Here is a 25,108-nt window from a genome sequence, read left to right as displayed (position 1 = left end):
ACTGATACATGGAATAGTAAAGTGATCCTAGCAATGCTAAAATATAATAAATATTTTATCTACATAAATTAAAAATTCACACTGATTGTGTTAAATTACCAAAATTATAAAGTGATAAAGGCATTTTAGGTATTTTAAATAATCCTTTTAGATTAAGTTGATAGGACAGTACTGAAAACACAAAACTGAATAACAGGAGAGGCACACTTCTTTTCCTCTTTGTAGGCTCCGGAAACGCAGGCTCAGCGGCCACGGCTCACGGGCCCAGCCGCTCCGCGGCACGTGGGATCCTCCCGGACCGGGGCGCGAACCCGCGTCCCCTGCATCGGCAGGCGGACCCTCAACCACCGCGCCACCAGGGAAGCCCCTCTTTGTAGTTTGAGAAGCAGGAGTGCGAGAGGATCCATACTGTTGCTGACCGAATGTTCTAACCCAGCTCTCTCTCGTCTGAACAGCACTCACCATTTTTGGCAATGATAACTGAAAGGTATTCTTTATAAAAGGAGTTGACGTAGAGCAGCAAGCTCGGGGTCCGGGTGGTGCGGAAGCTAAACTTGATCGTTTCCCTGCTTAGCCTCATGTCACCGTGAAATGAAGCCGCGTGGGAGCTGGAATTTTTACTTAGGGAGTAATTTTCTTGAAAATTGTAAATCACAGATGAGCCAGATCCAAAATAGGCAGAAATCTCTGAAATGATATGCACATTTTACATTAAAAAATTTAAGAAACAAGGATGTTGTCTGTTATACTGATACTTTTTAAATTTAAAAAATAACTATCCAAACTTTTAAAAATCATTTTACTTACACGAGATTAATATCCTAAATTTGCACATAAACACACACACACACACACACACACACAATATATTTGTATAAAAGTGAGGAAGGTGGTAGGAGAGGTAACTAGCTCGGGATCCCAGAACTCGGCTCTCCTCCATTACTGTACAGGGCAGCTGTTGAACGTGAGCTTCAGATGATGCTCACGGATAATGCAGCAACATCTCCACTCCCTCCGAGCTGTAGGTGTGTTTGTCTGTTTATTATTTTCACTATGGATAGATACACGTTTTAGATACTACATAACATGTGGATGCAGAATAATGTTCCCGATTACACTTAGCAAGATGAACTGGAAATCATTTAGATTCAGAAAATAAAGACATCCTCTTATAAAGACATGAGGATGCAAAGACACAGGTCTTAGTTCTAACTTTAAACGTGAGAAGCATAGAATGGTAGCAGCAGTGATTGATTACCACAGGCTGATTTCAAACGATAACTTATTCCTGAAAGAAAGTAGATGACTTGAAGAGTGCACTTTGGCCAACTTTCCATTAAATAATCTCAAATGCTTTCATGGCAAATCAGGGACTGCTTCAATTTGCAGCCGGTTTTCGTTAGCCTCCTTCAGGTGAAGGTTCAGTAGCCCAGAAACACTTAAATAAAGCAACTGAATTAAGCTTGTTGACATTTTTCTATGAGGAACTATAGCAAACGTTTGTCTATTCATGGAAGTCTGCTCAGAACGCGAGTACTACACTCAGTCCGTTCCTTCTTCCATGACACGGATCGGTGAACGAGACCAGCTGAAATCGAGTCTCCGCTGTTTGACTTCACCAACAGACAAGCCGACATTACACAGAGCAAATCGACCGAGTATCTCTATTTTGTTACACATCAATACTGAATGGAAACGTTATTTATATTCCTGGAAATAATATTTGTTTGGTAAAACAACAAAGCTTCCTAAATGTCTTTGCATTGCTGACCATCTTCAAAAATAACAATAATGCTTTTAATGATTTGAAAAATGAGAACTGCCCATGGGACTGGCTGTTGACACCCATGTTACTTAAGAGCATTAGCTGTAGATAGAAAAGAGCAGACTGTGAGCAGCCAACACTCTACAACACCTAGAGGCGACTATTAGAGGGTTTACCATCAATAAACACAGTGTTCAAAGAACCGCGGCAAATATTTAAGTAGTGAAATGTCATCGGCATAAAATAGGTGATTTGCCAGAAAAAATTCAGAAATGGAAATACCTTTGTTTCGAATAGCTACAGAGAAAAATAACTGCAGGAGGTTTTATTCACGTTGGATTGCCTTGCTGCTGGGGCACCTGCGTCACACTCACCGTCTGAGCAGAACGGCCCCGCGTATGCAGAGGAGGTGCAGTCGCAGGAGAACCCGCTGGGCTTTTCCCTGCACTTCCCGCCGTTGTGGCACAACCTCCCGTAGCTGCTGCAGTGCCCTCTGCAGCCCGGCTCCACTCCGGGAGTCACCTTGGCTCTTTCTTCCAGGTCCAGGGCCATTCCGTTCAACTGCAGAGACCGAATGCATCCCAGAAAGCCCCTCTGTCGGGTGGCCGTTCCACCTAAAAGGGAAATACTGCAAATGCAAACACGTTCCTAGGTGTTTTGTTCAGGATTTTAAGACCACACGAAACTGAGGCCTCACGGAGGGCGGCCCGAATCATGGCCTTAACAGAGAACCACTGGAGTCTGAAGAGCCAATATACTTTTAGAAGCACGATTTGTGACAAAATAGTAGAAGAATTCAAAAAGATAAAAGATAAAACGTGGATTCATTTTTTTTCCCCCAAAGGTTGCATTTGTTATAGATTTGTTTTCTAAAAGAGTTTTATTAAACTTTAAATTGGAGACTTTTTTTTTATCAGTCTCTTTATTTTAAAGAACTTAAAGGCTCTTTCATTCAAAATAACAGTGATATGCATTGATATTCTTATGTAGAACCTAATCTTCTCCTTGCAATTTTAAATAAGCATATATTTGTGGGTAAGTGTGGTTCGTCCTTCACATTGAAACCTGACCCTGATGCCGGGACACTTTTAATTTAGTGAGAACTATGAAGGAATCCTTGAGTTTTTCTAACTTGACTGCGCGTTGATGTGATCTTTTGGTTATCTTTTCATCAAAAACACACAACATCAGATTGAGCACCAGAGTGCTTGCTTCTGTCAGGCGTATTTCCCAGTGAATTTTTTCTAAGTGTTGGACCAGTGTTCATTGTTCAAGATTCTGAACGAAATCGCGCAAGGGGATTAACGAGGACACACGGTGGTGTAACATTTATTGAATAATATATAACAACATGTATTTACCAAGTCACCCTTGAAGAGGTTTACAGTGTTTGGGTAGAATCAGACCCTGCTATTCTAAGGCAGAGGTTCTCAAACGTTAAGGAATATGAGTACTACATGGAAAGGCTTCTTAAAATACAGGGTCAGGGGCTTGTCCCCAGAAATACTGATTGTGTGGACCAGAAGAAAAGGCTGTGAATCTAAACGGTCAACAAGCACACTGGTGAACCTGATTCAGACAGTCACTTAAAGCACTATCTTAATGGGAATGTAAGCTCTGGGTGCACTTGCACATACATTGGTGCCCGGGAATACCATAAATTAGTACTCAGAATTTGAGGTAGGAAAATAGTGTCCTAATCTAAATAATCTGGGCGGTTTACCCAGAGACAGTTAGGTGGTCTCGGGGCCTCTGAAAAGGAGCTTCATCTTTGAACAGACGATGCTGCCTCACCTCCAGGATCCTATACCTGCCCTGTACCTGTTCTCTCTTCCCAGAACGTGTTAACTCTCCCTACCCACCCCCCCCCCACCACTTCATTTAGCTAGTTCCTAATCTAGCCTCATTTACCTAAGGTCTCCTATTCTCAGAGATTAAACAGGTTTTTGGGTTTTGGTTTTTTGTTTATTTTTTGGTATTTCAGAACCAAAATTTGGCCAGAAAGACCCTAAATAAGTACATCTTTGTCATCATCTAGCAAGCTTTACTTTTGTACAATGTTCCTTGTATATTATCAGTGTATCTCCATCAAAATACACATTCAATAAGGGTTGTTTCAATCACACTATATCCCCAGAACAAAGAACAGTGAGTGCCTGACACATAATAGCTGTGCAATAACTATGTATAATTATAACTAATTATCAATTCATATGGATCATAACTAATTATTAATTCTCAATGAATTCACTGTTAATAAATAATTAACACACTCATTCACTAAACCGACTGTACCTTAGGAGTAGGAGATGGGAGCTTGGTGCTTCGAAAGTTGAAGAGAGGTACAGCCTTTCCTCACAGGGATGTTTGGGTCCCTGGGACTGAGATTGTCGATAAAACTCAATGAATATTTCTGAATAAATTAATTCTATGTTTTTGGATAATGAAACACCATGAAGAGGACAATAAAAGAATTTCTGAGAATTCTGAACTCATGGTACTAATGCTATTTAGTCATATATTTCAAATGACTGTATTTAAATATCTGTATTCAAATGGCTTCAGTTGACATAATTTGTGCCTTTCCAATGAAGAATATGAAAGTCTTAAGAGTGTGGGTTACATTTTCTATTTATAAATCCAGATGAAGTATGGTATGGAGCCAGACATCTTACAATTCCAGTTTATGTGGGCAAGGAAGAGAAGGAGTTGCTTTTATCCCAGAGTTTCAGAATTGCTGACACAATGGTTTGATCCCTCCTATATTTACTCAACCTCCTGCCATCCTTGAAGTCTCTCTTCTCCCCTTACCTTGGGGACATCTTTTCTCTTCCTTCCACATAAAAGCTGCTGTTAACTCAACTCAGTAAGAAAGTCTAGGGCTCGGTCAAGTCTGTGACACTGATTCTTTTGGCATCCTTGCTGGAGTTTTCTTTCCTGGGAAAGGAAGGCAGCCTGCAGCCTTGGTTTTAGCTTTGGCCCAGGCACTCTTTGGAGGAGGGCCAGACGCTGTGAAATCTGGATTAGAGGTGTATGCCTGGCATTATTTCATTGACTTCGTGTTACAGTATTTTAAATCACAGTGTAGAGTTTATAGTACACAGTAACATTAAACCATGGCCTGTTATGCATTTGTCACTCTGAAACATCTACAGTCTCTCGATTTAGGGGTTTGTCTCAGTCTACCGGTGACATAATAATAACTAAATAACCCAGAGTCCAACAACTGAACAGTCCATATTCATTGGTTCCAATTCATTCATTCTTGTCTGTTTTCTGCTGTTTTCTTTCAAATGATGAGGAACTAGAGGCATAGAAAAGTCCAGGGACTAGCCCATGGGCATAGCTGAGAACTTTTAGAATAAACACATTTAGTCAGAGGCAGAGTTAAGACTAAAACCTACAGTTGGCCTTTAGCTACAAGGATGCCCCTTTCCTCTCCACATAAGAATATGGTCAAAGAAGAAAACGTCCATTTTCTTCTCCTCAGATCACTTTTGGTTTGAATGGCATTTCAGTTCTGCAAGCTTTATTTAGCAGCTCTTTGCTGGACACTGTCTGACACTGGAGGTACAGAGTTATATGCAACTAATCGTGGTCTCAGAGATCTCACAGTCTAGTAATGGATTTAGACAGAGAGACGTGAGCACGACATGATGTCAGTGGCAGAAACAGATACCCCGTGGAGAAGAAGGTCAGAGGATGGGGATATTAACAGGTGAAAATACACATGTAGACATGTGAAATATATGCCTAAATAGCATTCGTAATAGTGACACGAAAATCAACACAGTTTTGTAAACAGGACTTCTTAATTCCGTACTTTTAAAGAGTTAACGCTGGCCTAATCGAACAGTTTTAAACTACATTTTTAAATTACCAAGAAAATGTAATATCTAATTAGATATAAACATTTGCAGCACACATGTATTGAGGATTTTTAACTTACCATTAGGTTTCAAGTTAATAACCTTTTATTTTAAGATGTAACTGTTCAGGAAAACATGACTAATGTAAATAGGATTGGGCTTGAAAGCTTAATTAAAGATTCCAATGACTTTTCCAGGTTAGAGTATGTCCAGTTAAAATGAGTTGCAGTTTGATTAGTTGATTCTGGATGTTTCTGCTGAGTTATTGTGTCTGGAACTGTCTTCCAATTAATTTTCTATCAATTTACCTGCCATATTATATCAGATATAATGGATTCCGTAACTTCACAAACACTGAAGTATCCTGTGAAACAAATACCCAACGTTTCTATGTGGATGAATATAACTGAATCTGTTCCCTTACATGACAGCATGGGGACACTGCACCTAAATAAGCGCGCAAGGTGCTGAGTAGAGACTGAGCCCGATCCCTTTATCACATTCCACACTCCCAGGAAGTTAGACCAAGTGACAGATGCTACTGTCACAGAGTACAAGCTGGCTCTTTCCTATGCCAATTTTCCACTACTTTCGTGGCAGGAAGACCTTTCATTTTTTAATGGCAAATTCTTTATGTGCTGTGCTTGAGTATTATTGAGGATTAACTGGGAACAACTGTGTAATTTGCCCAGGGGCCTTAGAGGAAAAAAGAAACCAAGATCCCCGCACTTCTCTTTAAAATCCAAAGTTACAGAAGCTTGTCAGAGTACAGGGGTTCTCTCTGACCAGGGTGCTGTGCAGAGAAAGGCAGGGAAGGCCCTGATCATGGGTCACCTGGGGGCAGGGAAGTGACTGGGCATGAGGGCTGGGCCACGACCAAGTCAGGGGACTGACAGGAAAAGCGGTCCTCTGTACATCACGCGTTGGACCTTCAGTCCTGTCCTTCCCAGCCATCCCCTAGGTCTGCGGAAGATGCAGCCCCGCAGCAAGGATGGTATCCGTTGGTGTAGAAAGCTGTGAGACTGGAAGCCCAGCTATCATTTTGCCATGGAAGGTTCCTCACTGAGCAAAGCCCTGGGCGGGCTGGGAAGAGGAGGACTGTTCTCCCTCACGTTTAAAGAACGATCATGGTTGAAAGAGGCAGGTGGTGAAAGCAACCGTGTCACAGGCAGAAAATTCAGTCACTTTTCCCTGAACCAGAGTCAGTGGTGAGCACACGTCCCAGTGGTAGTGGCAGCAGGGAAAAATGGGTCTACTCAGACTTAAGGCCACAGCACTGTCTGGTCTGACCGTACTAAGGTCTATTTCAAAGAAATGAATGTTGGTGGTATTAGTCATATTCTCTGATTTCAAGAGATCCCATCTGAATCCTGATTTTCATCAACAGTCACTCAGCTTTGCTCGCTAGACACAGAAAAGTACACTGGGAGCTTCTTTGGCTAATCATGAAGAAGACATCTCAAGGAGGGGAGAAGAAAATAATTGAAATAAATGATATGATTACATTAAAGAGAAATGTGACTTTTATTGCACTGCACTTTGGTAATGAGGGAACATAGTTACGACTACAGAAGAAAATTAGCCTGTAATAAAAATTATTCAAACATAAAGTTGTTTGGCATTCTCTTCCTGTAACTATATTTTAGCCTATCAAAAACAAACCGAATGGGCTTCCCTGGTGGCGCAGTGGTTGCGCGTCCGCCTGCCGATGCAGGGGAACCGGGTTCGCGCCCCGGTCTGGGAGGATCCCACGTGCCGCGGAGCGGCTGGGCCCGTGAGCCGTGGCCGCTGAGCCTGCGCGTCCCGAGCCTGTGCTCCGCAACGGGAGAGGCCACAGCAGAGGGAGGCCCACATAACACAAAAAAAACCCCAAAAAAAACCGAAAGCAAAAAGAAAAAAAAATCTAGCATATATTATAATTAAGAACTTCTGCTCATCAAAAGACACCATTAACAAATGTGAAAATGCAATCCACAGAGAGAAAGGAAAATATCTGTAGTGAATTTACCTGAAGAGGACTCATCCAAAATATATAAAGAATTCTACAATTTCTTTTTGAAAGAGGACAACCCTGTAGAAAATGGGCAAGAGATCTGAAGAGCCACTTCATCAAGAACGCTACCCAAATGGCCAGCAGAGATTTGGTAGAGTCTCCTGATGCTTGGCATACGCTCGTTCCTGTGACCCAGTAGCTCCATCCCACGCGCACACCCCACAGATATACAAGCATACGTTCACCAAAAGACCGGCACAACGATGTGTCTGTAATACGCAACTTTGAAAGTACACAAATGCCCATCAACGGTAAATAAATATCTTTGTACTGGCACTGCCAGTGAGTGTCCCCAAAGCTCCCCAGGCCATATGAGTGTGTAACTAGGTTGAAAACCAGCTTTCAGAGCTTCAGTATGCTCAGAGTTCAGCATTAACCTTTGAGTATGGCATTTAGAGACTGTTTGCTCTTGATACTTAATAAATATTTGTAGATTTGATGCAGTTCAAAGGCAATGCAAGTGACTCGTGAGTCTACATCAGGAGTCCTTACTTCTCCTTCGGGCCCTGGTCCCAAAGTATCGAAATGAAGTTTGCCCCATTTAAAAACCTGTCAGTTGGGCTTCCCTGGTGGCGCGGTGGTTGGGAGTCCGCCTGCCGAAGCAGGGGACGCGGGTTCGTGCCCCGGTCCGGGAAGATCCCACGTGCCGCGGAGCGGCTGGGCCCGTGAGCCGGGGCCGCTGAGCCTGCGCGTCCGGAGCCCGTGCTCCGCGACGGGAGAGGCCACGACAGTGAGAGGCCCGCGGACCGCAAAAACAAACAAACAAAAAAAAAAAAACAAACAAAAAAACCTGTCAGTGAAAAATTTAGGCTGCAAACAAAAATTTTAGAGCCGGTTGAATGAAAATCAATTCAAGGCTAATTTAAGACGCTTCTAAGAAAAATGCTGAGTTTACAAGCCAAAACAGAAAATGACCACTGTCACAATTCAGCTTAAAAAAATGACTGATTCTTTTCCCTGCCTCATTTCCGTGGTTGGAGCATGTCTGTGGCTGTAAAATCACAGCAGTGACTCTCAACGTTGAGTTCTCAGTGTTTACAAGGTCAAGGGCATATGTTAATTACACCAGTCAGCATCATGTTGCTAAACTTCTTTTTTAAGGCAGGGAATAGCACCTCTGAATAGGACTATTTAACTAAGATATGTCATAAATCACACACATACAAAAAAGGACAAAGTGAGAGAACGTGAAAAGGTTGGTAAAGACCCAGTGCCATAATTTAGAACAAGAACAGAGAAAGACGGGCTACAAATAGGAGGGGAATCATCATTGTTACACTGAAAAGCAATGTAACGGTTGAGATTCTTGGGGGGAAGGGAAGATGTTCATTGCATTGCTGCTATTGTTTCTCATCTGACTAACACGCTACATTAATGTTAACTTTTTCATACAAGGATTTTTGTTCATTATTTTACTACTCCTTCACTTCCCATGCCATCCTACAGTTTAGATTAGTTGAAGATAGGTGTGCCAATATTGGGAACTGCAGGGATTGTTAAAGCCCTTCTGTTATAATTCTGTGGTGTAGGCTAACACTAGGTGAATCTCCAAAACTACCTATCATTTCCTCATTCCTATTTTAGTTGCCATATAATTGTTGCCCAGCTGAATCACGTTTTTAGTCCTGCTTTCTATTTATTTTTACTGATTTTGCTCAGAAGTTAAAGCATTAGTCTTGCCTCAGAGTTTCACTCTGCGATGTGAACACACTTTATGATTGGTCTTTAGGGGAGAGAGTGAAGCCAGCAATGGAGAAAAATGCATTGGATTCTTTCATGTTATCCTATCGCAGCAGTCACTTCTGAGAGACTGCCAAAAACTCTAATCTCAAAAAAAAGTAACATCAACAAATATCATCAACATAGGCCTGGCTATGGTAGCACAGGGAGCTGGAGAAAATAACTTAATTCAAAATTAACATATATTCAAATATCTGCAACGTTCTACTTGTAGGTAAAAGTGTTAAAGATAGTATCTCAAACAAACAAATTTCTACATTACCGAAATTTCTACTGTTTCGTATTTGTAGTACTATAAAATAACTTCATTTGGTATTTGAAATATTCCACAACAGGTTTAATGTTTTGTGCTATATTTGTTTACAAACAAGAAGGTGCATTTTTGGTAAAAGCTGCTAAATGCTGGGGTAATAACATAATCTAACTCTGACAGACTGATACTAACTTGGTCTTTCAGTTTTGCCCTGTATTTATAAAAACAGTGTTTCCACATGATTTAAAACATCATCATCATCATCAGGTGTCTGAAGTTAAACATTTTTATTTGGGAAAAGAAAGTGACGCTGAAAACTGTTGATTTGCTCTTTGCAATTATATCTATCTCATTCATTTGTCCTGATACCCAAATACAAATGATAGTCCTTATGCATGGTTGAAAATACTGATTAGTCATAATTATTTTTTAATATGGATGGGTGAACTGCAAATTAAACTCTTGAACCTGTAAGTCAGGGAAATGAAATTGCCCTTTAAAATTTTAACCAGAAAATCACTTATATTGGATTAAAGTGGAGCCAGTCACCCAAGGATCACTGGCTCTGAGCGCAGACTTAACCCCAACACTTTGAAGGTATTAATACACGGGGAAACAGTTTCTAAGACAATGTCCTTCTACATCTGACGCACTGGCACAGAACATATGAACAAAGCAGCCAGATATCCTGGTGAGAGTGTGATTATGGGGCAGGTGGAACCTCATTGAAGGAGGTGGGATATTTTCTCTGGACTATGCAGAAAAACCAGGGGTCTTTTCCAGCCTGGCACGAGTGTGGTCTGTATTGTATATGTGGGACCAGGGAACAGCTTTAATCATGCTACAAGTTAGGATTAAGGAAGAAAACAAGAAAAGTTAACTTCAGGTGAAATTAAAGACGGAGAAATGATGTGAAAAATGCAGGGCTTCCCTGGTGGCGCAGTGGTTGCGCGTCCGCCTGCCGATGCAGGGGAACCGGGTTCGCGCCCCGGTCTGGGAGGATCCCACGTGCCGCGGAGCGGCTGGGCCCGTGAGCCATGGCCGCTGGGCCTGCGCGTCCGGAGCCTGTGCTCCGCAACGGGAGAGGCCACAGCAGAGGTAGGCCCGCATACCACAATAAAAAAAAAAAAAAAAAAAAAAAGAAAAATGCAAAGACCTTGCCGAAGGATATTAGCAGGAGTAAAATTAGTGAAACACTGACAGCGATAACCGACTCACTAGCAGGTGGTGTGCATCTCCATGTAAAATAAGTCCCAACTCTCTTTATCACCATTTCCCCTTTAGCCCGTGTCACCACGATCTCTCATGGGGACTAATGCCGTGGCCTGCTTCTACCCTTTCCTTCCATCCATTTTCCTCACAGCAGTAAGAGAGAACGTGGAAAACGTAAATTAGACCATGCCACTAGTCTGATCCTTTAGAACAAAATCCAAATTCCGCACCATGGCCTTTGCACCATCCTCCTCTCACACCAATTCTCTCCTCAGCCACCATGACTTACTCCTTAACTCCCGAGAAGCTCATTCCCACCGCCTGGAATTCTCTTCCTTCGGATATTCCCAGGGTTCCCTCTTCTGCTTCATCTGGCCTCTGTTCCAATGTAAGGTCCTCAGAGAGGACTTCCATGAACACACTACTTGACAGAGAAGCCCCCCAAACCAAAGTGTTGCCTGATGCCTTACTTTACTTTTTACTTTATTGTATTGGTCATTATCTGAAACTTTATATACATACACACACACATACAGACATATGTGTGTATGCATGCCTGTGTGTGTATGTGTAAATTGTTTTTATATATATTTATATACATATTTTTTTTTTATTCTGTCTTAGTTTTTACTCTTTTATTAGCTGCCTCTTATCTCTTCCACTGAAACATACTCTTACGAGGGCAGAGAACTACTTTTGGTCTCGGTAGTGCTACATTAAACTAGCTGTAATTATTACTAGTTTTTTACTACTTTTCACCCACTTTATGCTATTTCAGTATAACCTTTTAATTATAATTTCAATTCTACTGAATCTTGCTACAGGGGAAAGGTATTTTCATCTAGAAATAAAAAAAACATGCTGATCTGTTTGATAGTAATGTTGTAAATTGACAAATTACTATTTTGTCTTGTATGTATTATTCTATTAGCTTGGTTGGGGCCCTTTCCTAAGAGTGGTTCACTCTTGCAGTAGAGGTGACGATGAAAACAGACCCTTATGTGGCCTCTTGACAGCCAACAATGTGCCTCTACCTAAGGCTGCAAGTTTCTGTGTTTTTTTTTAACATAAGTCCATCTTTAATATTATCACATTAACCACTTCAATTTACTCAGTTACCTATGAGTAGGAAGGAGGGAACTGTATAAAGAGATTTTTATTAATAGATGTAACTTTTTTTTCAGAGATCTTTCTTTCTGCCTTTCCTTTTTAATTTTCAACAACTTTGACTTAAACATAAGAAAGATTTCAGTTTTTAAAACTTTCAAGTAACACAATCATCCTTGAATTTAACACATGTAGGAAGGTCAAAAGCCTAACCAACTGCCTCCATAAAGATGAAATCTCTTAGATCTTATTAAAATTATAAGACATGACTGATGGCAAAAGACTCAAGTCTGTTCGAACACACAGTTGTGTGTCATAATAGTACTTCTATTCATGACAACTACCTGAAACCAAATTAAGGCTAGGATTCCCATCAGACACAATATATAGTGACTCCATTTCTATGAAGTTAAAATTCATATGAAGAATGAAAGGTCATGCACAGGCAAACTGCAGCAGATTTCACTGAAAAATTCGAGGACTGTTTCAGCCTTCTCAATTTCTAAGAATAGTAAGGCTATTTCCTAGATCCTGACAGATTTGAAATTGCCATACCTTTTGTTGTGGCCATCTCTTATTTTTTGTAACTCAAGAAATATCTATGTCAATCTCCTGACTGAGCTCCTAGCACGTTATTAAAAGAAAAGTTATGTATTTCTTTTCATGATTTCCTTATGATTTCCATACCCTTAAATAAGCTTCATCCTTTGCAGTGAGAGAGAATAAAACAAGGCTGTTAAGCAAGAGAAGATGTAATGGGGATCTGATGAGAATTTTGTCCTAAAACATAACTCTTACAAGTGCTTGAAATATAACTTCTGATAATTTACAATTTATCCTGCTTGACAGCGTTGCTGTGTCCTCGTTTACAGTAAAATGTATGAAAAGTGATCAAGACATAATTCCTTGAACTTCACGGTCGATAAGTTCTGTTACGTAATTAGCAGAGATATAAAGTAAAACAAACACACCCAGAAGGATTCTGCTATCAAGTCTCTAAAATACCAAGTGAATGTATTTAGAAAATAAAGGAACAACGTTTGGATATAAATATGAAGTAGGTGGTCACAAGACACGAGAAAAACAGGGAAAATAAGGGACACCAGAAGAACTGGTGAAACTGGTCAAATCATGGATCCTACACACTTTGCTCGTGTTTTTTTTTTTTTTTTTTTGCCCTGCCGTTGGCCTGTTTTACACAGCGGTCACTGGTTGGCATCAGCTGGATTTACAAGGAAGGTTCTTCCATTTCCTGGGGAAAAGAGGTACACATTTCCAATATTATATTAAAGATATTAATATTAAAGCAAAACTGAAGCAAGTCACATAATCTGTAATAATAAGAATGTTTATGTTAAATCTATACAGTGCTGTATGTCAATTGTATCTCAATAAAATGGGAATGGAATAAAAGAATGCAGGTTTAGGAATCAGTCAAACACAAATTTGAATTTCATTTATTAGGTGGATTTCTGAAGACTGGTCATTTCAGCTCCCTGAAACTCAGTTACCTCATCTGTAAAACAGGGATAATACCCATTTCACAGGTTGGTTACGAGGAAGTAATAAAACACCTGGCACAGCCTGGAACCTAGGTTCTCAATAAACGGTGATTTGGTGGTGGTGTTATCATTATCTTATAGTTGGTGTTATTTTATTGGCCCATCTCTGCACTTACATCATGCAATTAAAGACAAACTGCCTAAAAGCAGGACTTACCCACAAAGAGCTGACTGTTGAGCTGTAGGAGGACATGCCCGTCAGCCGGAGCAGGCTGCGTCCTTGGTGAGAGCTGATCCACTTGAACAGATGCCTCTTTCGTGTTCCTCTCAACCCTAACGTGGTGCCACTGGTCGTCGCTGAAGTGAGTGGGTGACTGCACCGAGATTTCAAAAGGCCCATTCCCCACATCGAATGAAAATGTCACGACTGCAGGAGCTGGAAATGTCAGACATGAAGATTGTTCACGTTAGTCCCCGTGGTGGAGAGCTGAGTCTTCAGTACACTCAGGAATAGCACCATAGCATCAACGGTCACTAAACATGAAGACAATGGTTTGAACTCTATGGAAGGAACCATTGATGTCGGCACAGAATAGATGTGGAACGAGACAGTAAAACACATTTGTATTTCGGGGAAAAAATGGATTCTAAGAAATTCATCACCAGAGTTAATTTTTCATGGTGATAAAAATGAAAGCTATTTAGCCAGGGCAAGAAAACTAAATAGCATCTGGCATTTTATATAAAAATAATTTTGACAGTGATTCAAAGTTTATTTAATTTCAAAAGCATGCAATATGCATTTGATATCAAAATACTAATAGCAGTCTAAGAGGATATCAAAACAATACAGCTGGTTGATTTAATTAAGTAATTTTGAAATTAACTGAGAATTTGGATTTTTAAAAATTTTTAATTTTTTGAATTTAAAAGACTTAAGTTGGTTCTAGAGAAGACTAATAATTTCCCCCAATTATTATATATGTTAAATATCAAATAATTTTCTTGCAAAAACGCTACCTTAATATCATAGTTTTTTTTCAAAAGGACACAATGAAAAGATTCAGCTGGTAAAGTAGAAACATAGTAATTTAAAAATTAGTTAAAGAATTTACTCCTAAATAGAATCCCATAGACTTCTAAGGAAAAGAAGACTTACAGCGTAGCTCTATCCGTATAAAATCAGTAATCCCCAGGTTCTCTAAAAATACCCCAGATGAAGCTGTTGTCTTAAAAAAGAAAGACACATCTGCACTAAGTTCTCCGTGGAAAGTAGGAAAATGAAGGTATGAAGCCTCAGTATTGAAGGAAGCTGAATTCCAAAATAACCCTGTTTTTTTTTCAAAGGGGAAAAAAAAAAAAAAGGAAAACAAATTCATAAAATAAATGACATAATTACATTTTATATTTTTTCTTTGCAGTTTTACTCTTAAAATATTGCTAATTTATACAAATCAGCTTTTCTTTTGTCTGTTAATTATACAGTATACAAGACATGAAAACATGATTGGAGATTTTTACAAGCGTTGAAATTCTGTATTCCTTCCAACATAGGAGAGGAATGATCACTGCAGTAACAGTCTGAAAGTTATATTTCATATAAGAAAAATAACCTGCAGCCTAAATACCAAAGCATTATGATAAGATCTGCCAGACATTAATAGACATTTTTTTATAACTTGAAAATTTAAACTCCTACATTACTTTGAATAACAAAAACTCTACAGAAGCTCAAAGTGTTTTTTGTTCTAATACTTCTGACATACCTTACAGAGTTACACCACCAACTACCTGTTTTCACAAATGGGCTTTGTGATTTTCTAAACTGAGATTGGCAGTCAAAATATTCTCATCTAATTAAAGATCGAGACTCTACTTACTCTGTGCTATGCTGATATTCTCATGAAAATGCTCTTTTCACTCAAAACTATCTTTTATTTTGCTTATAACAGTGAAGTAGGAAAAGTGTTCTCAAAATTTTTTTAAATGCTCCAAATAAGGAGAAAATGTTTAAAAACTGTAGTATAAAGTAAGACATCGGCAAAAATTATGTGGACTATATAGTAAATTATAATTTCTGTCCAAATACAACTTCTTATTTTCACCTTCCCATTCACTTTTTTGGTTACATCTACAAGTTTCTACAAGTTTTCTTTTGAAAAAAATATTCTCGGTCTTATAAAAACAAAGCATGGAAAAGAAAATACACATGCAGCGGCATGAAGTGACGGAAGTGAAATCCAACTGGATACACGTGGTTGATGAGAAGCATTATCGGAGAAATGAACTACGCATTGCCGCTGCCACCAGCAAGTTGTCGACACATCCAAAATAAATATACATCTTCAGTTTTAAGCAACTGTCATCATATGTACTCACAACACTGAATGAAATTCTACTAAATTAACCTTCCTGGAAGAAAGACGTATTGATCTTCTGAAGTGAGAACACAGGAATTTCAAAACAACGTTTTGTTATGTTAGCAGAGAACAGATAGCTCGTTAAGTTAAAAGTTACGAACTTGACTTGGCTTCTATTTGTTCCTTAGATTATAATTTATTTTTTATAAATTCTGGATCCAAACAAACAGTGCTTACATCTATTGTATTTTTTCCTGTATTTCCTATGGACCTGATTCAAAAGTCAATCCTCAGCTCAAATGTGGACAATTTTAGAGCTGAGTTTATTCAGCTGAGAATATACTTAGAGGGCTTTTTTTTTTTTTTCTTTTTCCTTACAGCCAAATGAAACTGTATATTTTCTGAGTATGTCAAACTTTGCCCTTATTTCCATTTTACAGCTATTTCTGTGCCTAGACATTTTACTCTCTACGAAAGAGAGCAAGAAAAGCAAAATATCAAGCCAGGGGTAATAACACATTAGTGTTCTTAAAAGTTTTTACCTGACCTATTTTTAGAAGGAATTAAATGCCTTTCTGTTGAAATGTATGAACACTAAAATAAAGCTGTAACTTTAAATTATGGAGTATTATTAAATCTTGCTCATTTGGAGTGATTACTAAGAGGAACACTCAGAATTACTTAAAGGTCTAAATTAGATATTATTACGATAAGAACATAATATCCCATTTGTTTCATTTTTATATCACAACTAACCCGATAAAGCATCATAGAGAGGGCTTCAGGGAACTGGCTGAAACAGAGGAACAATTCTTTGAATTGCTGCTGTTTTTACAATGAATGCTTCTACAGTAATGAAAACAATTTATTACCTTGGGTAGTTTAAACACTCACACACACATAGTACCACATTTATCTAGTTAGCAAACCTTATTTTACAGACTCACAATAGGTAAAAAATGAAGTAAGAACACTTTATTGAATTAAGAAATTGCTGCTAATTCACAGCAACTATAAAGACAGGAAAGGCCAATATTTCCAAACGATAGCTCAGCTCTTTACAGACTGTGCCAGGAAGCACCCAGGAGGATCTGGGCCGCCTCTGAGAAAGGAGGGGCAAGAAAGAGGAAGCAGAGCAGAGCCCAGCAGGCAGACACCAGCCAGAAGCGGCAGGTCTTTTGAAGAGAGGATTTCACGGCTGGGTCTGATTCAAAATCCCTAAGCTACACCTGGAGCAGATCAGAACGCAATCACTTACTATATGGATGCTCTTTATCATCCCAACAAAATGCCATTTGCAGCAACATGGATGGACCTTGAGATTATCATATGAAGTGAAGTAAGTCAGACAAAGACAAATATCATATGATATCACTTATATGTGGAATCTAAAAAATGATACAAATGAACTTATTTACAAAATAGAAACAGACTCACAGAAACAGAAAACAAACTTATGGTTACCAAAGGAGAAATGTGGGGTGGGGGAGGATAAATTAGGAGTCTGGGATTAACATATACACACTACTATATATAAAACAGATAATCAACAAGGACCTACTGTATAGCGCAGGAAACTCTACTCAGTATTCTTGTGGGGGAGGATAAATTAGGAGTCTGGGATTAACATACACACTACTATATATAAAACAGATAATCAACAAGGACCTACTGTATAGCGCAGGAAACTCTACTCAGTATTCTGTAATAATCTATATGGGAAAAGAATCTGAAGAAGAACAGCTATATACATATATATATATGCTAAAAAACCATGATGCATTATTCTAAGTAATTATTACTAATAATTAATAAAAGTAATTAATAATTAGTATATTCTCAATTACATTCAATATAGGGTACTAGAGATTTGGAAAGATTCCTTCAGGGTTGCCACTTACTTATTAACTTTCCAGAATTCAAAAGAAATTGTAATGAATAACGGGATCCATATGGTTTTTTACATAGACAAGGAAGATGTACTAAGTATTTAATTCCATACATAAAGTAAAAAGAGCACGTATAGGAAAATTAACTCAGTAGAATATCAAGATTACAAGTAATTTTTAAAATACTTGTTTTGCTAAACTTTTATTTATATCATTTATTACTGATAATGATTCTCCTTTTAAAAGTAACAGATTTAGAGAGACAGAAAGTAGATTCGTTGGCTGGGAAGATGGAAGGATTGAAAGATGACAGGGGCTAAGAGGTGAAGCGTTCTTTTTAGGGTAATGAAAATGTTCTAAATTGATTACAGTAATGGTTACACGATGCTATGAATATACTAAAAGTCACTGAATAGTTCACTTTACATGGGTGAATTGCACGGGATGTGAATTAGATCTCAATAAAGATGTTTAAAAAAAGGACAGTATTTGAAAAATCTGTTGTTTTTTAAGACATCGTTTTACCTTTAAAATCAAAACGCATATGACCTGCTAACTCTACCTTTCCTTCTTTTTCAAAACCACTTATATGAAGTATGATTGACATGTAAAAAGCTGTACATATTTAGTGCATACAACCTGATGAGTTTGGTAACACTGCCGTTCTTTTTTTTTTATTTAAAAAAATTTTTATTTATTTATTTTTGGCTGTCTTGGGTCTTCGTTGCTGCGCGCGGGCTTCCTCTAGTTGCGGCGAGTGGGGGCTACTCTTCACTTTTAAGACATCGTTTTACCTTTAAAATCAAAACGCATATGACCTGCTAACTCTACCTTTCCTTCTTTTTCAAAACCACTTATATGAAGTATGATTGACATGTAAAAAGCTGTACATATTTAGTGCATACAACCTGATGAGTTTGGTAACACTGCCGTTCTTTTTTTTTTATTTTAAAAAATTTTTATTTATTTAATTTTGGCTGTCTTGGGTCTTCGTTGCTGCGCGCGGGCTTTCTCTAGCTGCGGCGAGTGGGGGCTACTCTTCACTGTGGTGCGCGGGCTTCTCGTTGCGGTGGCTTCTCTTGTTGCGGAGCACGGGCTCTAGGCACTCAGGCTTCAGTAGTTGTGGCTCGCGGGCTCTAGAGCGCAGGTTCAGTGGTTGTGGCGCCCGGGCTTAGTTGCTCCGCGGCATGGTGGGATCTTCCCGGACCAGGGCTCGAACCCGTGTCGCCTGCATTGGCAGGCGGGTTCTTAACCACTGCGCCACCAGGGAAGCCCCCAACACTACCTTTCTTAAAAGTGAATAAAATAAAATGAAATACAGAAATGCTAAGGCAAGGGATAGTTTCCTAGTCAAATGAATCTCTCTGGGCACTTTAATCATTTTAAAAAGCTGGAAATATGGGTTTCTTTAATGAAAACTTTTATTTTGAGAAAACCGTAGATTTTCACGCAGGTGTATGAAATAATAAAGATTCTGTGTACCCTTTACCCAGTTTCCGACAATGATAACATCTTGCAAAACTGTGGTACACTATCACAACCAGGGTACCGGCACTGATACAGTTAAGATGCAGAACATTTCCGTCACTGCAAGTATTCCTGAGGCTTCCCTCTTAAAGCCATACCCTCTTCCATCCTGCCCTCAACCCCTCCTTAACCCCGGCAACCACTAATCAGTTCTCCATTGTCATTTGAAAAATGCTCTACAAATAAAGGCATACAGTACGTAGCCTTTTGAGACTGACAACTATTTCACTTATAATTACTCTCTGAAGATTCACACAGCTTGCTGTGTGTGTCAATAGTTCATTCCTTTTTGCTGCTTAGTATGCCGTGGCGTACGGATGTTCCACAATTTACTTAACCATTCACCTGCTGACAGACATCTGGGTTGTTTCCAGTTTTCAGCCATTAGAGATAAAGCTGCTATGAACATCCACATACAGGTTTTTGTACAAATGTTAAGTTTTCAGTTCTCTGGGATAAATGCCGAGGAGTACAATCGCTGAGTCGTATGAGAGTTGCGTGCTTGTTTTTTAAGAAACTTCCAAAAATTTCCAGAGGGGCCATATTATTTTACATTGCCACCAGCATGTATGAGTGATCAGTTTCTGCACATACCTACCAGAATTTTGTGTTGTCACTATTTTCTTTTTTAATTGTAGCCATTCTGAAAGGTGTGTAGTGATATCTCACTGTGGTTTTCAGTGGTTAATGACTTTGAGTATTTTTTCAGGTGTTTCATTGCCACCTGTATCCCTTACTTGTTGAAATCTCTCTTCCTGTCGTTTACCCATTGCGTTCCTGGCCTGCAGACGGTTGCATTCTCACCATGTCCTCACATGGGCTTTCCTCTGTGCACAGGTGGAGAGAGAGAGAGGGCTCTCTGGTGTCTCTTTGTCTTCTTATAAAGACATGAATCCAATCAGATTAAGGACCCATGCTTATGACATCATTTAACTTCCATTATCTCCTTAAAAACCCCACTGCCTCATACAGTCCCATTGGGGGTTAGGGCTTCAACATATGAATTTTGGGGCTGGGGAAAAATTCATTTCATAACATCCATACTTTAATTGGACTGCTGCTTCTTTTTTCATTGCTGACTTTTGAGGGGTCTAGTATCCCTAGTATCTCTAGATACTAGTCCTTTGTCAACTCTCAGCCCACATCTTACTTAACCTATCAGCAACAATTAATGGTTGATTGTTTTCCTCTCTTTGAAATATTTTCTTCATTTGGAGTACAGGATACCAGCACTCGTTTGCCTTTCTCATTAGTGGTATCGTTCTCAGTTTCCTTTCTTTCTTCTTCCCCAACTCCCCAACCTATCAGTGTGGGAACGTCTCAAGGCCCTGTCATTATACTACCCCCCACCCACAATAACTCCTGCGGGCCATTTCATCGCTTTAAATATGCTGCTGACTCATAAATATACAGCTGAAGCCTGGAACTCTCAAACTAACAACTCCACAACTCTATGTGAATGTCTAAGAGCGTCTCAGCGTTAATATGTTCAAAAGCAGAATTCTTAACGCTCCTCTGCAACTCCTTGACCCCAGCAGCAATCTTCTCCATCTCAGTCAGTGCCAATTCCATGCCTCTAACTGATTGTGAGACCAGACACCTTGGGATCATTCTTGACTACTCCTTTTGCAACCTACGTCAATCCCTCAGCAAATCTGACTGCTTCTCCTTTTGAACAATACACATGTTACCACTATCACCACTGTGCCCAGGGTCCAAGCCATCATTATCCCTCAGCTGTTGGTGACATGGTCACCAGCTTTACCCTGTTCGGTCTCACTAAAGCATAAGTTAGATCACACTGCTGTTCTTCCCAAAATTCTCTCCTGTTTTCCATTCTCATTCAGGTTGAAAAAGAGAGACCTTTCAAAACCCTCAGTGATCTGACCACCCGTTTCCTCTCTGACTTATACCGTTCTCCCCTTTGCACACTCTGCTCCGGACATACGGGCCATTCTGCTGTTCCATGACCAGATCACCAACAGCCCCATCTCTGCGTGGATACTCTGGCTTTTCCTGCTGTGTAAAGTACCCTTTCACAGATACTCACATGCCTTGCTCTCTTATTTCCCTCAGATGTTTATTCAAATGCCACCTTCGTAGTGAGCACCTAATAACCATCATATGTTAAATGCTCAGTTCCACCCCAGTCCTTCCTCTCTCAGCTGTACTGCCTTCACAATACTTACGAGTGTCCGTCACACCCGATTACTTATTTGTTGTCCCTCTCCCCCACCTCAGGAGAACCTGAGCTCCAAGAATGCAGATCTTCTTCTCTATTTATCTTTGTCTAGTTCGTTCACTGCTGTTTCTCTGTCTCCCTGTCAGTCTCAATGTGGGGAAGCCATGGTGCAGTGTAATATTTGTTGAATATAAATATAAATATAAATATTCAACAAATATAAATATTTGTTGAATGAAATTAAAAGATTCTCTTTGTCATAGTAGCAATCAGAAAGCTTAGAGTAATCACGCCCAGTTTGGTCGTATCATATGTATCTCATAAATATACTCAAATTCTTTGGTAAACAAGTAGAAAGAGGAAGGTGAAGAGGGGAGACCGAAGAGAGAGAAGAAAGAAGAAAAGCAAGAAGAGGAGGGGGTTAAAAGGGTGGAGAAACTTTAAGAAAATTAAATAAAGGAAACCCAAGGAAAGAAAACAAAACGAAACATAAGAATTAACGTAAAAAGAATGTATTAATGGTGAAGGCTTATCAGATATGGTGGAGCTTGAAAAATTATACGATTATCTGTTAAAATGGAACGGATCCTCATTCTTTTTAGTGGCTTATATGTCGTCTGCCAAATGGAACAGAACTCTGTCAGTGGAAGAGAAATTAACCAAATCACTCGTCAACATCTTTTTCCAGTCTAAGAATACAACTTCTGCAAAGTTATTTATTGCCTGCACGCACCTTTGATTATTTAATGCATCTGGGCAGCTGTGATTTCTCAGACAGCTGAACAAGTCGATGCAGGCAAAATGAAGAAACTAATTTCAACGACAAGAGTCTAAGAAAAAGAAACTTCGAACAATCTTTTCTAACCATGTAGGCTTTGAGGGTGCCTTGCTTAGACAATTAACTGAGAAGAAATACATTTCATAAAATTGGCTGAAAAATTCAAATGCCAAAGAGTTAAAACTACTACCTTGTCCAGATTAACAAACTGAGAGCAGAAATTTAGGCGACGCTTACAACTCTTTAAACCGATTATAAAATGCAGATATACATTTTACCACGTCACAGCCTATTTCAGGAAAAATTAATACCAGCGCCCAAGACGGAGATGCAGCCTTGTTAAGTACTGACCTATAAGGATAACTATTCCTTAAATTATTCTGTCAGAAAAAGCAAATCACCTCAAGCTGGAAAAGTCAGTTTGGCCTCAGAATTTCCCACAGCAACACTAAAAATGAGAAGATACAGGAGCACTGTCCACAAATTTCTGAAAGAAAATGTTGCCAGCCTAACTTTTTTTTTAAGCATTAAGGTAACAGATAGACCTTGTCAAATTTGAAAGAATGCTGCGAATAAAGCACACACAAACCCTTTTGGGGAAAAATAAAAATAAAGCATTCCTTCATAATGAAATATAGCCCATCCAAAGATACCTAGAAAAGCTATAAAAGACAAAGTTAACTGCATCTCTTAGTGCAGGCAGAGTAGAATATTATGTACAAAGTGGTGAAAAGTCACAAAGTGTGATTCCAAAATACCATACCGGTTTCCAAAAAGGTTAAACATAGGGTTACCTTTTGGTCCAGAAGTTCCACTCCTAGATGTATACTCCTAAGAGTGGAAATACACATGTCCAAAAAAACACACCTATACACAGATGTTCACAGCAGCACTATTCATAATAGGCAAAAAGTGGAACCAACCCAAATGGCCAACAACTGATAAATGGATGAACAAACTGTGATGTATCCATACAGTGGAACATTATTTGGTCCTAAAAATAATGAATATTTGATACGAGCTACAACATGGATAATCCTTAGCAATGTGCAGGCTAAGTGAAAGAAGCGTCACAAAGATCACAAACTCTGTGTTCTCATCTATATGAAATGTCCAGAATAGGCAAGCCTGCAGAGATAAAAAGTAGATCCACGGTTGACTAGGGCTGGGGTGGGAGTGAGAGGAAAATGGGGAATGTCTGCTAACACGTACAAGTTTCTTTATGGGGTATGAAAATGTTCTAAAATTGATTGTGGCGACGGTTGGACACCTCTGTGTAATATGCTAAAATGATTAAATCTACTAAAATACCATTAGATAGTATACTTTAAATAGGTGCATCATAGGGCACATGAACTATATCTCAATAAAGCTGTTACCAAAAAAATAACATAAGGTTGAACCAGCCAACTTTGTCTTAGAGTTCTGAGGAAACAAATACTCTCAAGCATTTGCCAACTCAGGAAATGCAACACTCATGGGTCTTTCTAGAGGAAAAAAAAAAAAACACCACAGAAAATATCAATTACCTGACAATGCAATCCAAGAATAAATTTTAAAAAAAATCATTCACGAATAGAGACGCTCTGATGATAGTACCAGTGGTTAGCATTCAAAAATAAACAACCATACAAATAATAGCATAACTAACAAAAATTGGGACGTGGGGGGAGAAGAAGATGAGGAAGGGACAGATGAGTGCTAATATTCCCATTTTTCAGAATAGATCAATGCTATCTAAAATTTAAAACAACTTGAATATAAAACCAAGTGACTCTATAACCTTTAAAATTTTTATAATTTTTTTAAGTTTAGCAAGATCATACAAGTTGAATATATATTTATTAGATATATAAATAATATAAAGCAATCCCTACAGCTTCAATTTGTTTCTTCTTTCTCTGTCAACTTCAGTTAATAAAGTTTTGCAAATTTATTTCAAAATCTCTTTTTCTATTCTTCTGTCTAGAACAGTGCTTCTCAACCTGGGGCTATTTTGCACCCCAGGGAACATCTGGAAATTTCTGGAGACATATCTGGTTGTCACAACTGGGGAGGGTACTACTGGCACCTAGCAGGTAGGGGCCAGGGATACTGCTAAATGCTCTGCAATGCACAGGACGGCCCCCGACCACCACAAGGAATTACTCAGCCCAAGTGTCAAGAGTGCCGAGGTTGGGAAACCCTGCACTAGCGATATTTAGAAATGTCTGGAATAATGCTCACTGGTATTAAACATTATTTCCGAGTTGGGTGACTCTTGGTGATTACTGTAGTCTTTTCTTTGACATTTCTGTATATCTTAAAATTTTAGAATGACTTCATATCAACTGTCATTAATATTTAATATTTAAAACAATGAATACAGGTATATACATGTAGAATCTTGTCACAAAAGAGTATTATTGTAGTTCTGAGAATTATCAGGATTCCCAGTCTCAAAAAAAATGGAAATCTTTTGAAAGTGTTAGAAAGAATGTTTGTTGCCCCACATTTGGGAAGTTTCTTGAACATCAGTTACTAGCTAGTAATGTAAATCTTTTCAAAAGAACACAAAACAAAAAGCAAAATATGTCATAAGATATTTTTCTTTCTTCAAGAAGTAGTTAGTATTTCAGTTTTATAAAGACACTGTCTTATTAAAAGAGTGAAAAATCAAAAGTATTAAGTAAAATCATGTGCTTATTTGAAAGCACTTTCACTGCCTCAAGCCCACATACATGAAAGAGAAATGGCCCAGGATGGTACTAGACGTCCTTCGTACTTTGTGATTTTTAAAATTCAGAATAAGTCTGTCAAAATATAAACTCCTTTAATTAAAAGTATATATTTGCATATCATTTAATTGCTTATACAATAAAAAACTTATTC

General features: G+C 38.9%; 1 protein-coding gene across 5 annotated transcripts in view; it reads right to left on the bottom strand.

The window, feature by feature from the left end:
* CNTNAP4 (contactin associated protein family member 4) overlaps positions 1 to 25,108 on the bottom strand; it is a 287,771-nt gene that overhangs the window by 23,364 nt on the left and 239,299 nt on the right. For all 5 annotated transcript variants that reach the window (XM_024124937.2, XM_024124939.1, XM_024124940.1 and 2 more), the window contains 4 exons: positions 14,661 to 14,831; positions 13,719 to 13,937; positions 2,140 to 2,379; positions 463 to 687 (listed from right to left, as the gene is read on the bottom strand). In XM_024124937.2, coding sequence (XP_023980705.1) covers positions 463 to 687; positions 2,140 to 2,379; positions 13,719 to 13,937; positions 14,661 to 14,831 — 855 coding nt within the window. The remainder of the gene's footprint in view (positions 1 to 462; positions 688 to 2,139; positions 2,380 to 13,718; positions 13,938 to 14,660; positions 14,832 to 25,108) is intronic.

The sequence above is a fragment of the Physeter macrocephalus genome, chromosome 17, assembly GCF_002837175.3.
Source record: "Physeter macrocephalus isolate SW-GA chromosome 17, ASM283717v5, whole genome shotgun sequence".
In the NCBI taxonomy this organism is placed as follows: Eukaryota; Metazoa; Chordata; class Mammalia; order Artiodactyla; family Physeteridae; genus Physeter; species Physeter macrocephalus.
This window is presented reverse-complemented; position numbering and strand designations above follow the sequence as displayed.